The 13287-nt window shown below is 39.9% G+C and overlaps 1 protein-coding gene across 4 annotated transcripts in view; it reads right to left on the reverse strand.

Moving 5' to 3' along the window:
• LRRC2 (leucine rich repeat containing 2) overlaps positions 1-13287 on the reverse strand; it is a 76961-nt gene that overhangs the window by 36509 nt on the left and 27165 nt on the right. For all 4 annotated transcript variants that reach the window (XM_002193777.5, XM_072922231.1, XM_072922229.1 and 1 more), the window contains exon 4: positions 6182-6338. In XM_002193777.5, coding sequence (XP_002193813.3) covers positions 6182-6338 — 157 coding nt within the window. The remainder of the gene's footprint in view (positions 1-6181; positions 6339-13287) is intronic.

Genomic DNA, 13287 nt, shown 5'->3' on the forward strand with positions numbered 1-13287 from the left:
AATGGGTTCAACTCTTTCTTCTCTCTGATTCAGAGTGGAGCATTATCTTCTAAATCTAGTAAAACAGAAATATGAACTTCAATATTCCAGAAGTCTGGAAACTTCTACTGCAGCAATAATTCTTTTAATTGAAAATATTCTTATCATCTGATGTTCGCTCATACCTTTACCTCTTGTGAGAATCAAAAGTTGTCATAATATGGCTCACCATGTTATCCTCTGCCAGATGATTGGTTGATCTAAAGTTGACTTCAATTCTGTCTGAAGATTAAAGACTCAACAAGATGTATGTCACTGCCAGCATCAACTCTCTGTCATTGCTCTCAAGTATATTTCAGCTGTGATATTTACCTAGTTATTGCTATTTTGTAGGCAGAAGACAAAATGATTAATACCTTAGCACTTAACCTTTCCAGACACCTTAGTTTCTGATTTAGCACTCAGTCCTCACTCTTTGCTTAGATAGACCTCCCAAATCATACACACATCTGTAATTTTCCTTGTGAAAATTTAGTAGATAAGTTGACTTATATATAAGTATACTTAAAATATGAACTATTTCATTTAGAAGCAGTATCCAAAAGCTTCAAAATATCCAAGACTTTCTATGATATTGCCTTATGAAAACAATTAACATTTCCAATACACATTAATATCCATCTCTATATGCATGTACAGTACATGAAATAAAAGCACAGCTATTTGCAAGCATATCCCCTTACATGTAAACAAAGAGAGCATTACAAAAATTAAGACAAAGCTCCTCTGTAATTTATGCCATAACAAAAAGGACATTTCCACTGCCTTACTAACAGGTGGCCTATCAACACACAACATTCAGTAAGACTGAAAACATCAGTAAGTTTTGGCAAAAAGAGTGCTGAACGGTTCAGGTACAGAATTTTGGAGTGGATTTTTGTATTATTTCATTTTAGACTACATCAGTGATTATGCATCATTTTGTGGATAGTCTAGAATTACTACTATGGTGTAGAATTATATATAAGTTACATGTATATATAATATATATATATGTGTGTGTGTGTGTATAAGTAGTATCTATGGCTTAGCAAATTTTTTTATTTGCTTATGTGTTGTCTAATGTCCAAATCTATGTTTCCACAGAGGAATGCTTAAGTTTTATGAATCTTGAAAAATAAAATTTCTGAAAAGTTCCCAGGTAAGAAGAGGATGGTGACTGCTTTAACACCGTGTCTGAGGGAAGCCCTACAACAAAGCATTTTGTAACATTCTCTGGCCCTTCCAGGCAAACATTTGCATTAAAAAACAGCAACAAAAACATTGGAAGAAATAAATCATGGGTATAAGCTAGCGAGATAAACATATCAAAGGGAGAGTGAATAAATGGGAATTACATTAAAGCTACTGATGAGCAGAAATCCCATCATTTTAATGCAATTGAAATAACAGTGACTGGTACTAGAAACAATGATACTTTTTTCCTTATTTCCAAAAAAAGGTCTGATACAGGCTTTTTACCTTATATAATACATTATATATGGTATATATAATACATTATATATACCTTATATAATACATTATAATACATTACCTTATATTATTATATAATATTATATAATATTATATAATATTATATATTATTATATAATACATTATAATACATTACCTTCTACTAGAACAATCTACGTGTCCCCTGGTCATCAGTGGTGTTCTTCAGGACTCAGCCCTCTTTTAGAGTCTTAATTACAGAATCAGAATCACTGGGTAGGAAGAAACCTTCAAGATCATTGAGTCAAACCCAGATCATCAAGTCTAGCCCAAAGATCTTTGAGTCCAACCCAAAGTCTCTATTGTTGATCTGGATGTGGAGATCAAGTATCCCCTAAGTTGCAAACACTAAGTTGTGTGGGAAGATTGGTCTACTAGAGGGTAGGAAAGATATTCAGAGTCATCTGGACCAGCTGGATCAATGGCCTGAGGACAATTATACAAGGTTCAATAACACAAAGAGCCAGGTCCTGGCCTTGGGTCACAATAGCCCCATACAGCACAACAGGCTTGGGGAAAAGGAGCAGGAAAGCTGCCTGGCAGAAAAGGACCTGGGAATACTGGTTGAAAGCCAGTCAAACATGGTCCAGCAGTGTGCTCAGGTGGCCAAGAAGGCCTGTATCAAAAATACTGTGACCAGCAGGACCAGGGAAGTTATTGTCCTGATGTACTCAGCATTGGTGAGACCACACCTCAAATCCAAACTGTGTTCAGTTCTGGGCCCCTGTTCTGGTTTTGTCCATGACAGGGCTAAACTTTGCAGCAGCCAGGAGGTGGTATTGCTAATACCCAGAAGTTATTCTATACTACCTCACAGAGTTTTTCAGGGGTAGGAGAAGGGGGAACCTTTTCTGGTCAAGTAAGTGAGGTTGGGTGTCACTGCTTTGCTCTGTAATGACATTCTAGCTGTTTCCAGTAAATTGTTCTTATCTCAAATCATTGTCTTTACATTTCAGACCTCAAATTTTCCTCTCCACACAGCTGAAAGGGGAGAGGAGAGGGAGACGGAATGAGTGAGTGCCAGTGGTTTGGAGTGCTTCAGTGAGAACATTAAATTGGGGAATACCCAATTTCTAATCCACAACAACCCCACTGCGTTATTGCAGAGTGTCAAGAGAAGGGTAACAGAGCTAGGGAGCACAAATTTTATGGGCAGGGGCAGGAAGGAGGATCCAGGGGTTATCTTGATCAGAGTCACAGGGTCCCGGGGGAAGGGGGGCACAGGGTGCCCATGAGCTCACTGTAACACCTCCCCCTTATTTGTTAAACAAGGTTGCAGGAATTCTCTGGGCTCAATTTAACCCTGAGCAGGGTCCCGAACGCTAGGGTTACAAGGAACAGAATAACAAGGCCTAACAAAATAGATCTAACAACAGATGTCCACCACCCTGTGAATCCCCATCCCTTGAACATTCTCTCTAGCATTTGCAGGATGACATGGGGTTCATCACAGGGTTGCATGGGAGGTAGGTTTTCTCTAAGAGGAAAAACAAACATTTTAAGAACATGTTAAAGTTTCTGTTTCTGCCAGAAGGAATTCATGCCTAGGAACTTTCTTCTTCTTCCATCCGGCGGCATCTTCTCTTTGAAGCATCAGCTACTTGCTTCTTGTCCCCTTCTGTTTGACCTGGATTCTTGGGGACAAAAGGTTTCACCCACTTCTGGGGAATCCACCGAGGGCCTGAGGGAGTAGCTACACACGCATAGCCACGACCCCAGGTTACAAGTTCATAGGGACCCTTGGTTTCCCAAGTTTCTGGATCCCTAATCAAGACCGGTGGATGCTGAGACAATTTAAACTGGTTGCCACTGTTAAAGTGATGCACAACCAGTGGACTCATATTTTCGAATGAACAATTCAGAAAATTGATAGTAAACATAGCTTTACAGAGCTTCTCTCGTGGAGACATCCACGGAGCTGAGCTGTTTTGTTTTTTCAATACCTGCCTAAGCATCTGGTGTGCACGCTCGACTACAGCTTGACCTGTGGGGGAGTGGGCAATGCCAGTCTTATGTTCCACTCCCCACTGTTGGAGAAATTCCAGAAACTCCTTGGATACATACGCTGGGCCATTATCTGTTTTGATCATTTTTGGCACCCCCAATACTGAAAATGCTTGCACTAGGTGTTGTTTGACATGTGCAGCCTTTTGTCCTATATGAGCAGAGGCATACACTGCACCTGAGAATGTGTCCATGCTTACATGAACTCATTCAAGGTGACCAAAACTCTGAATGTGTGTGATGTCTGTCTGCCATACCTCACAGCTGCTAAGGCCTCTGGGGTTTACCCCCATGCCCAGCGATGGCACGGCCTGGAGCTGACAATTAGGACAGTTGGTCACAATGGCTCAGGCCTGACTCCGTGTTAGCTGGATAAATATTCAAAAGAGGCTCTTACCCCAGGGTGTTGGAACAGCTCTCTTTATTCTGTGGTGTCCATGTGAGAGCGGGGCAAAAGAGGGAGAACAGGAAATCTCAGGGGTCTATATAGGTTTTGGACAGGGTGGGCTTTCCTGGCTCTCCACCAACCCCGTTGGGGCAGGAAGGAGGATCCAGGGGTTATCTTGATCAGAGTCACAGGGTCCCGGGGGAAGGGGGGCACAGGGTGCCCATAAGCTCACTGTAACACCTACAACTGCCTGAAAAGGAGGGTGTAGCAAGATGAGGCTCAGTCTCTTCTCCTACATGAAAAGTGGGAGAAGTGAAAGGATGAGAGGAAATTATCTCAAGTTGCACAAAGGGACATCTAGATTGGATATTAGAGAAAAAAATTCTTCACTGAAAGGTTGGCCAGGCATTGGAACAGGCTACCCAAATAATAGGTAAAATTACCATCCTCAAAAATGCTAAAAAAATGTGTCATGTGTCACTTAAGGACATGGTTTAGAGATTAACACAGTGTGGATTTATGATTGACCTCAATGATCTTAGAGGCCATTTCCAATCCTAACAATTCTGTGACTCTGAGATCGTGCCTTTATTGTGGAAACAGATTTTATTAGCATTGATTTTTTTTTTCCTTAGGGATAATTTTCATTAACAGTGCACAACATTATTAGAATAAACAAAAACTTTTTCTGCCTCTACCTGCCTCAACTGTTAAGCTACAGCCCCTTAAAACCCTCTGTTTAATGGTTCAGGGTAGCCTCTGGCAGGAAACTAGCAGCCTCTCCCCTTTCTTCCATGCTATTTCCACTTTCTTCCAAACTACATTTTATAAGGTGTTTGTCCACTAAACTCACTGACCTATCTGAATTCTGCAGTCAAAGTGCTGATAAAACTGTGTTCATTTTATATCCATTATCTCCTGCTTGTGTCTTGTTTATGTTCTGTTAGTGTGTTTAGATGCCAGACTGAAACCATAAAATAGATCTCGATGTCCATGTAAAATTTTCTTTCTAAAATACAGTGCTAGTAAATAAACCAAAAGCATGAGTGTTACTTGACTAATATAATACTAAATGAGTGGAGAGTTCTTGCTTAGATTTCTGTGTTTCAGTATGTTCTCCCTCTTCCTGTTTTTCCTAGTTAAACTTTTGATATCAAGGGAAATTGAGGTTTTAGTCTTTAAGCTGTTATCTCTTAGTGTACATAAGGAATGACACTCATGGGAAAAGCTTAGTACTGTATTTAAAATCAAAGGCTGAGGTATTAGTATAGCTAGGTGTATGAGCCTGACACTGGCAAGCCCACAATGGGTCCAGTTTCTTCAGCTCTCAAACATGCTACCTGCTACAGCTATATTTTTTCCTTGTAAGAGCAGTAAATCCCTCTCAGTACCAATACAATCTGTCAAACAATCTTTTCTATTGTAAGACCTAAAACCATAGGAGAGGTAAGCATTAGAAACATTGTTATGTAGCTCAAAAAGGCAAGTGCCAAAGTATTTAAGCATTGAGAATTTGTTTTTTTAAAACTTATTACATCAGGTTGAGTACATTTAGATAAGATATCACAAAGAAATTCTTCACTATAAGGGTGTTGAGGCACTGGTACAGGCTGCCCAGAAAAGCGGGGGAAGCACCATCCCTGGAAACGTTTAAGGCTGGGTTGGAAGGGGCTCTGACCAGCCTGGTCTAATAAGCAGTGTCCCTGCCCACAGCACAAGGGTTGGAACTAGAAGACCTTTAAGGTCCCTTCCAATTCAAATTTTTCTATTAATCCATTACACGATTATATATCTCTTTAATAAATTAAGATCATTACTGAACTCTTAAAAAAATAAAACGCATCATTTTTTGCAGAGTTGTATTTTTTGTTCCTTTCCCCCTACAATCTTATGTTTCAATTAATCCTGTTTGAGACTTAAAATTCTGTAATATTTCTATTTATCTTAATCTGTAAGGAATATAAAACACCACCTGTTCCCAGAAACAACACTCCATCTACTTGAATACAAGCAATAATTGCCTTATAATCAGATAACAAAAACGTGCTAACTTTTTCCCATACTATATTCATAGTTCTCAATACAATTTAGCAAGTATAATTAAAGCCAAAGAGATATAAAAATGTAGTGGGGACTGTTCAGTGTAAACAAGGAAGACAGTTATCCATAGATTAACAAGAATATTAATGGATGCTCATTTCCCTGCAGTAGAGTTAAATGGTATGAGTATAAATATCTGAATATCTTGGACCAACTCACCAATCTCTGCTGGAAGATAGTTGATTTGATTTTTTGACAATTCCAGTACTCTCAGATCTTGAAATAGTGCCAGGTAGGCTGGAATGGTTTGTATTAATGTATTGTACACATGCCATTCTTTCAGATAGGTCTGTTCTTTCAGAGAATCTGGGAGTTCCTGTAAATGAAATAAGAACAGATAAATAGAAATCAGAAACTTAGAATTTTTTTTATTCTGTTTCCAAATAGGCAGAAAAATGCACTTTGCTTTAATTGTCTTGATGTAGAATAGTAGTTTGATAAAGCCTTACAGAAGCTGTCTGCTTTTAAGAAGCACTGCAGCTGTCTTCATCACATATTCATTTTTTTAGCTCCTAATGCAATTATTAGCTCTAAAACAGAAACCTGTCTGAAGAACTCAATCTGTTTGGTGTCTCACACATTTCTGTTTTCCAGATGGAGAATTTCTTTAAAACACATTTCAGTGCCTTAATTCACACATCAAGATGCACTAAAATGGAGCACAGAACAGAAGAGTGCATAGAGAATATCTAAATAGGATTTGCTAAAAAAAAAAGAAGGTGTCATTTTGTTCTGAATGCCTGCCAATGTTTCAAAACTTGTTTTCCAAGAGGGAACAGAAACCATTTCAAACACTATACACATATATCACCTAATTTAAATTCCTACGTTGTTGCAGTGATGTTCAAAAAAATTTAGAGGATTTCCTTAGAAAGAATAAAATTTGTTTTAAAATTATAAAACAAAATTGAATTTTAAATCAGTCCACATTTGCAAGTAATTTTTGATCTAGTCATGCAGAATACTTTGCTTTCAAAATTCAAAATAATTTTGAAATTTCCTGTAATTTCTGAGTTATTTTCAGATTATTCTGTTTAACAAAAGTCTTCAATACATGATGAAACTTAAATTTATAAAGCCTTCCATTTTTACAAAATTCCTTTAATTAATTGGTATTCACTTCAAATGCCCATGTCTTTGTTTGAATTATGTCACCAAATCCTTTGAACTTGAAACAGACAAAAATTAATTTCAAGAGTTGAAGGTCAGATCATTTAAACTCCACTTTCTTAATTATCTCATTATTAACCAGTCTGTCCTAGGTTTTATAACACTGTACACTGGCAACATGTGGAATAAAGAATCTGGAAGAGGTTCTGCCACTAACTTTGCTCTGTAAGATGTGAGAGTTTCAACTTTTGATTATTTTATAATTTTCAGATTTGTTTCCCATGCATGAAAAATATGACACAGTAGGAATTACTGGTTTTTTATAAAAATTATATTGCCAACTTTTTTTTTTCTAGATTTCATAGATCTCCCAAGACATTTGTAGGAATGATGCATTTGATTTTTTTTATTAATGCTGAGCTTCTGGATTAGCAATAGTGCTACTTAACTCTCAATTAAATTAAAACATCTAACTAATTATAGATATAGTGGACTTGATCAGAAAACATTTTTTTGTTGTTATTTCTTCTCATTTCAGTTCATTTCAAATTTACACATGCAAACATAAAATCTAAGCTTTATTGTTCTGCCTTGCTACCTTCCCTTCCATATTTGATACAGATAATTTCATTTCTTACTTCACTTTCCAATTAGGTGTATGCATGTATTGCATTGTGATATATCTTCTATATTTGTCAGTTTATGAAAATTAAAAAATAAAATTCCTCAAATGCCTCAGGGCTGGTAGCAAGAAATCTCTCCAACTTTGTGGAATTAGTTTCTATTTCTCATCTTCAGTGCTGCACATTCTTTGCAGCAAAATAAAATAAGAGAGGACAACAGCAAATACAATTAGCACTCTCTTTCCTATCTTTAAAGAATGGAAAATTCAGCACAGAGGGGATAGTATTTAGCTAGAGTGTTATAGATATCTCTGTAGGGAAAAACCAGAGAGAGAGAGAGATGAATAATCTTATTGGAGGGGAAAAGATGTCTATATTAACAGACACTATTTTCCACTCTATTTCTCCATAGCGCAGGTCAGTCTCTGCTTTTCTATTGACCTAATGGTTTTTTGAGCTTTATTTCCACAACACACCATCTCCAGCTCATTAGCGGCAAACACAGCCCTCTGAAGCCAACAGCCATGCTCTTCTCCCACACTGTGTGGAGAAGAATTCTCCTTGATACATTGAAAACAATGCAGCATGCAAGGCTCTCTACCAGATCAAGATCAAGTTCATTCACCATTTTAGAAAAATTAAGCTCAAATAAAAAAATATTTGTTTATTATTAATGTATAAAATTTTTTTTAAATCTTTATGTCTGTGTTAAGACTTGTTTAGAGCACCTGTGATATTCCTGTGCAGCAACAGAAATATATTTAGACACGACTACAAAAGAATACTTTGCAACTGTGAAAAATGTGCTTTTTCAATATTTTCCATTTTAAAATGGATTTATGTTCGTGTCACTGAAACATAAACTAATGTGATATTTTGCTTCATTACAAACTAGATAGGAATGGGAACTGAAACTTCCACAAGCTTTATGTTTGCTTTACTCTCTGATTCTCTTGTGTTCTTTTGTAATCTTCTGCTGCCATGCTAAAGCTGGCAGCCTGCTGATAAATTGCTGCATGAAGACTGACACTTGGAGGATAGCTAGTCTTTTTCCTTTTACAGCAAAACAATACCTCAAATTTGTTTGATTTTTGAAAGAGAAAAATGTTTTAAAAGGAAATAAATAACAAATATACAACCATTGCTGATTATAATATCTCTAATTAGGAGAGAATTCACCTGCTAGACATGAGCCTGAACTAAAACTGTCATCAAAGCTCTAAGAAGTTTAAGTTTGGTTTATTTTCCAGTTCTATACTTTTATCTGTAATGTTCCAAAATAAAATTTTGGATCCAAATCTCCCACTTGTCTAAAAAAATTTGAAGCAAGTTCCAGGCACTCCCTGCTACAGGTCCCCAGCACACACTGGCACTGTCCTCATGTCCTTCCTGTTGTCCCAAAACAACTCTGTGTTTTCTTTCACCCAGTGTGTAAAAGGCCACTTCACACAAGCACTCTTTGATTAATTTACAGTTCTGCACAGAAAGAGCTGCTGAGTGGCAAGCTCTAAACCTTAACAGGGGCATTTTAAGAAGTAGTTTATCCTTCTGACATTTGGACATCACTCCCCAACCACAGGCTGCCTGGGGTGATGGCACCCCAAGCAGCTGAAGGCAGACAGGGCTGAGCTCAGCAGGGCCACAAGCACTGGGGCTATGTGGGAGAGGATGGTTTAGGTCAGCTGGAGCCTCTGCGTGGAGTGTGCAGGGTCTGCCTTCTGCAGAGATCTCTGATCTCTGTCCATGGAAAAGAGTTTTCAATCTTACAGGATGAATTGTAAGCTCTGAATGTTTGATATAAGTAATAACTAGTGTGGCATGGGTGCAAAAGTAGAATTTTAGGATTCTAGATAAGGGGTTCAAAGGGAGCAAGATGGAGGAAATTGGGCGTGCCTTGTCCTTTTTCTTCTTCTTCATGGCCTCCATGTTTCACTGTAGTGTTGGCATTTTTCTATTGGTTTAAGCTGGGGACACACTGTCTATCTATCACATAGGTGATAGATATTGGCACATTATAGTAAATATAGCACAGGTAGGTTCTGGTATATAATATTTGTAACATCCTACTCAGGGGCAGAGCCCCACACACTGCCCTGCAGGACAGACCTGCGGCAGGGCAGCAGAACATGTTACAGGGAAGCAAGAATAAACAACCTTGAAAACAGCACAGACGAATTATGACTTCTTCTTACACAGGGCCACGCCCTGACCCTGGGGTTACTTAAAGAGCACTAAAACCTGGAGTGCCCAATCGCAGGAGAGCACTTCCCTCAGGAGGCAACATCTCCCCTGGATGCCTCAGTGGCAGAGGCTGCCAAAGAAGCAGAGGGGGAAGGACTGGGGGGAAGGGACCAGCAACTCCTTTTCCTCCTCCTCCTCTTCCTCTTCTTCATCTTTCTCCTCCTGCCCACAGGTGGGCCACATGCAGCCATATATGGGGCCTTCCCATTCTGAGGAGGCTGTAATCTGATTTTAAGAGTCCTCGCATAGGACAGCTGATAAAACCCCACGGCCCTGGGTCTGATCTCTCTGCTCTCGGCTCTGGGCTCTCTGGGCTTTGCCCAGGCTCCCAGGCCTCTTCCCTCTGCCCCTCTGCTCCCCCCCGCACAGGGGGAATAAAATGGACTCCCCAGCTAAACAACAGAGACTCATCTTGTCTGTTTTCCCTGTCGCCATTGTGGCCTCCCTGCATTGCAAAACCAAAGTTGGAGTGCTAGAAAAGAGAAGCCTCCCCCGCCCCTCACACACCAGGCATGGTCTGGAGTTTTAGATATGGAGCATCCCACCTCAGTAGTCCACCTCTAAGCAGTAGAGAAATGGGCCCAATTTGGACCCTGTTTTATGAGCCCCCCTGGATGGCTGAAATGATGGGTATGAGAATGACAGCACCATCCAGAGCAGCAGACAGAGAGAGTCAGGAATCTGCAATCCACAGGCCCTGCTGGTCACGCCCCACCTCCTCCACATCAAACCAGGTGGAAGACCATGTCCTCAGCAGGCAGCAAGGGGCACTTCTGTCAGCAACAGCAACCGGGGCAGAGGCCTTAGCTTAGAGGGAGAAATACTTGGAAGATAACAGAGAACATGAGCTGTCCCAAGAAGAGGACAGAACAGACAAAAATTGGAGTACTGAAGAGAGTCTTTCCATACCCTTTCCACATGAGGCAAAGGAAGAGCACTGGGATAGTCAACTACCCACACCCCCAAGCACCAAACTGGATCTGCTGAGGTGGGTCCATAACAGGCCTTCTTATCGCCTGGATCTGCTGTCTGGCTTGGATGAAGACATGGATTGCAAGGAAGAATGTTTTTTCAACCTTGAAGGCGATGACATGTGGGATATGAGGGAAAGAATCCCTTCCAATGAAAACACTTTCTGGGAGGAAGAGTTTGTGGCATGAAATAGGAAGTCATTTGAGCATATCCTACACATGTCTGCACCTACAGCTATCCCCATGCAACAGGCCTCCCTTTTCAGAAGGACGCTTGGTGCTCTGTGCAAATTGTTCAGGTGCCCTGGCATCACAGAACAGCCAGAGCTATAGCTTCCCTCTGCCAGCATCAGGTGGATAGCAGCTGGCCCTAAGCCTGTGCAGAATCCCTGTAAAATCCCAGAAGGTAAGGGGCTAATATGTATGTCTCAAACAACAATATACAGATGGATAGCTGAGGATCCAGCCAAGTATTTTGGTAATAAAAGACAAGAATTGTTGATAATAACCAAGGCTCTTTTGTAATGACATGGGAAAGAAGAGGATGTGGCTGGAGAAGGCAGCCAGGCAGTAGGTTGTGCTGGCCCAGGTAGAGCAGTACTTTTCCAGGACAAACATGCTTGTTGTAGCTTCCAGAGATAAGCACAGTGCAGTAAGTAGCACTTAAGCACACAAACAAGGCCAAGATGCAGCATTTGTCTGTAGGGGGCCACCCAAAACCCCAAAAGGCCTCCAAGAAATGCATTTCCAGAAACATCTGAAAGAATGGACTGTTCATGACGACAAATGTGCACAAGTGAGACACCTGTCTTCAGGGCAGGAAAACCTCTCTATAAAAAGTACCTCCAATCAAATCCAGAGGGAATTTCCCATGTGGTATTAGACTTGTGGAAATAGGAGATAGTTGTTTCCTTCTTGTAATATTCTGTTTGGCCAGTAAAAAAGCCAAACAGGAAATGGGGATTGACCAGGATTATGGAAAATTAAATGCTAATGCTGCACCTGCAACAGCAGTAGTGCCTAATATTGCTGAGTTAATTGCCATAATACAGGAAGCTCATCCAAGTTTAGCTACCACCAATGTGAAAGATATGTACTTTATGGTTTCATTTCAGGACAGCCATTGAAATTGTTTTGCTTTTACATGAAAGGAGAAGCAATACACTTTCACCAAATACTGCAGGGAGACTAGGACTCCTCCATGCTAGCACATTTTACCCTAGCCCAAAAATTATCTACAGTTCTAGTAGATGAGGGGATAATAATATATAGATGATGTATTGATTAGGGGTCCAGACACAGATAAAGTGGGAAATATTCAAAATTGAGAACCTTGAAAATGTAGGGTTAAAGATCCCAGAGGATAAAATTCAGTGCCCTGCTTATTGAGAACCTTAAAAATATAGGGTTAAAGATCCCAGAGAATAAAATACAGTGTCCTGCTTCAGCGAAAAAAATCTTGGGAAGGGAGGTCCTGTTTATGTCCCCACTGAGATGTTAACCTCAGTGTAGCAAGTAACTGTGCCACAAATAAAATAGGAGCAAGGCTACATAAGAAGCTCTGCCTATAGCCTGTCATCTCTGCACTTCTATCCCAACATGGTACCCTTTGACAAAGGATGTAACCACTCCCAAGCACATACTCCACAGGCCTAATTTAGGAGTTTTTTACCCTGTGGCTTGACTTTGGGCCCAGTTCCTGGAAATCAAGATGCACTGGACCCATATCAAACAGTCAGTATTTGTGCAATCCCTCACGCCCACTGCCTGTTAAAGATTATTTTGCTTCCATAGTGTCCCTAAATATATTTGATGGACTATAATGACACCCGGATTAGCAAGATGAGGAACTGTCTTGTACCATTTGGTTTAGCTCTGAGATTTAAGATACACCTTATATAGTTGTCAGACCCCATCAAGGGCAGTAGCAAACATAACATGGCAAATGCATAAATCAAGCAATTGGACAAAATACTCCTCTGGAGAACTGAAATTCCAAGTCCAACAAGTATCAAAATAGGTTTTACAAGACCAATTACTTAAAGAACAATATGTATGTGGAATATTAAATTTAGCCAACACAGAATGTTGTATAACCATTCATTATGCCTCCACTTCCATTAAGGAAGCGTGAGCTAAGATGAAAGAAATAACTGGCTAAACTGCAGAATTGTTTCAATCCATGAAGCCAAATGACTGGTTTAATGGTTGGAGCCCCATGTAGACATCATGGTTGATGTCTACACTCTGATCATTAGAACTCCTTAGGGTGGGGCTCATGGTTACTGCAATGATGTTTGCAGTAACATTTGGAATTTGG

This window comes from Taeniopygia guttata, chromosome Z (assembly GCF_048771995.1).
Source record: "Taeniopygia guttata chromosome Z, bTaeGut7.mat, whole genome shotgun sequence".
Taxonomy (NCBI): Eukaryota; Metazoa; Chordata; class Aves; order Passeriformes; family Estrildidae; genus Taeniopygia; species Taeniopygia guttata.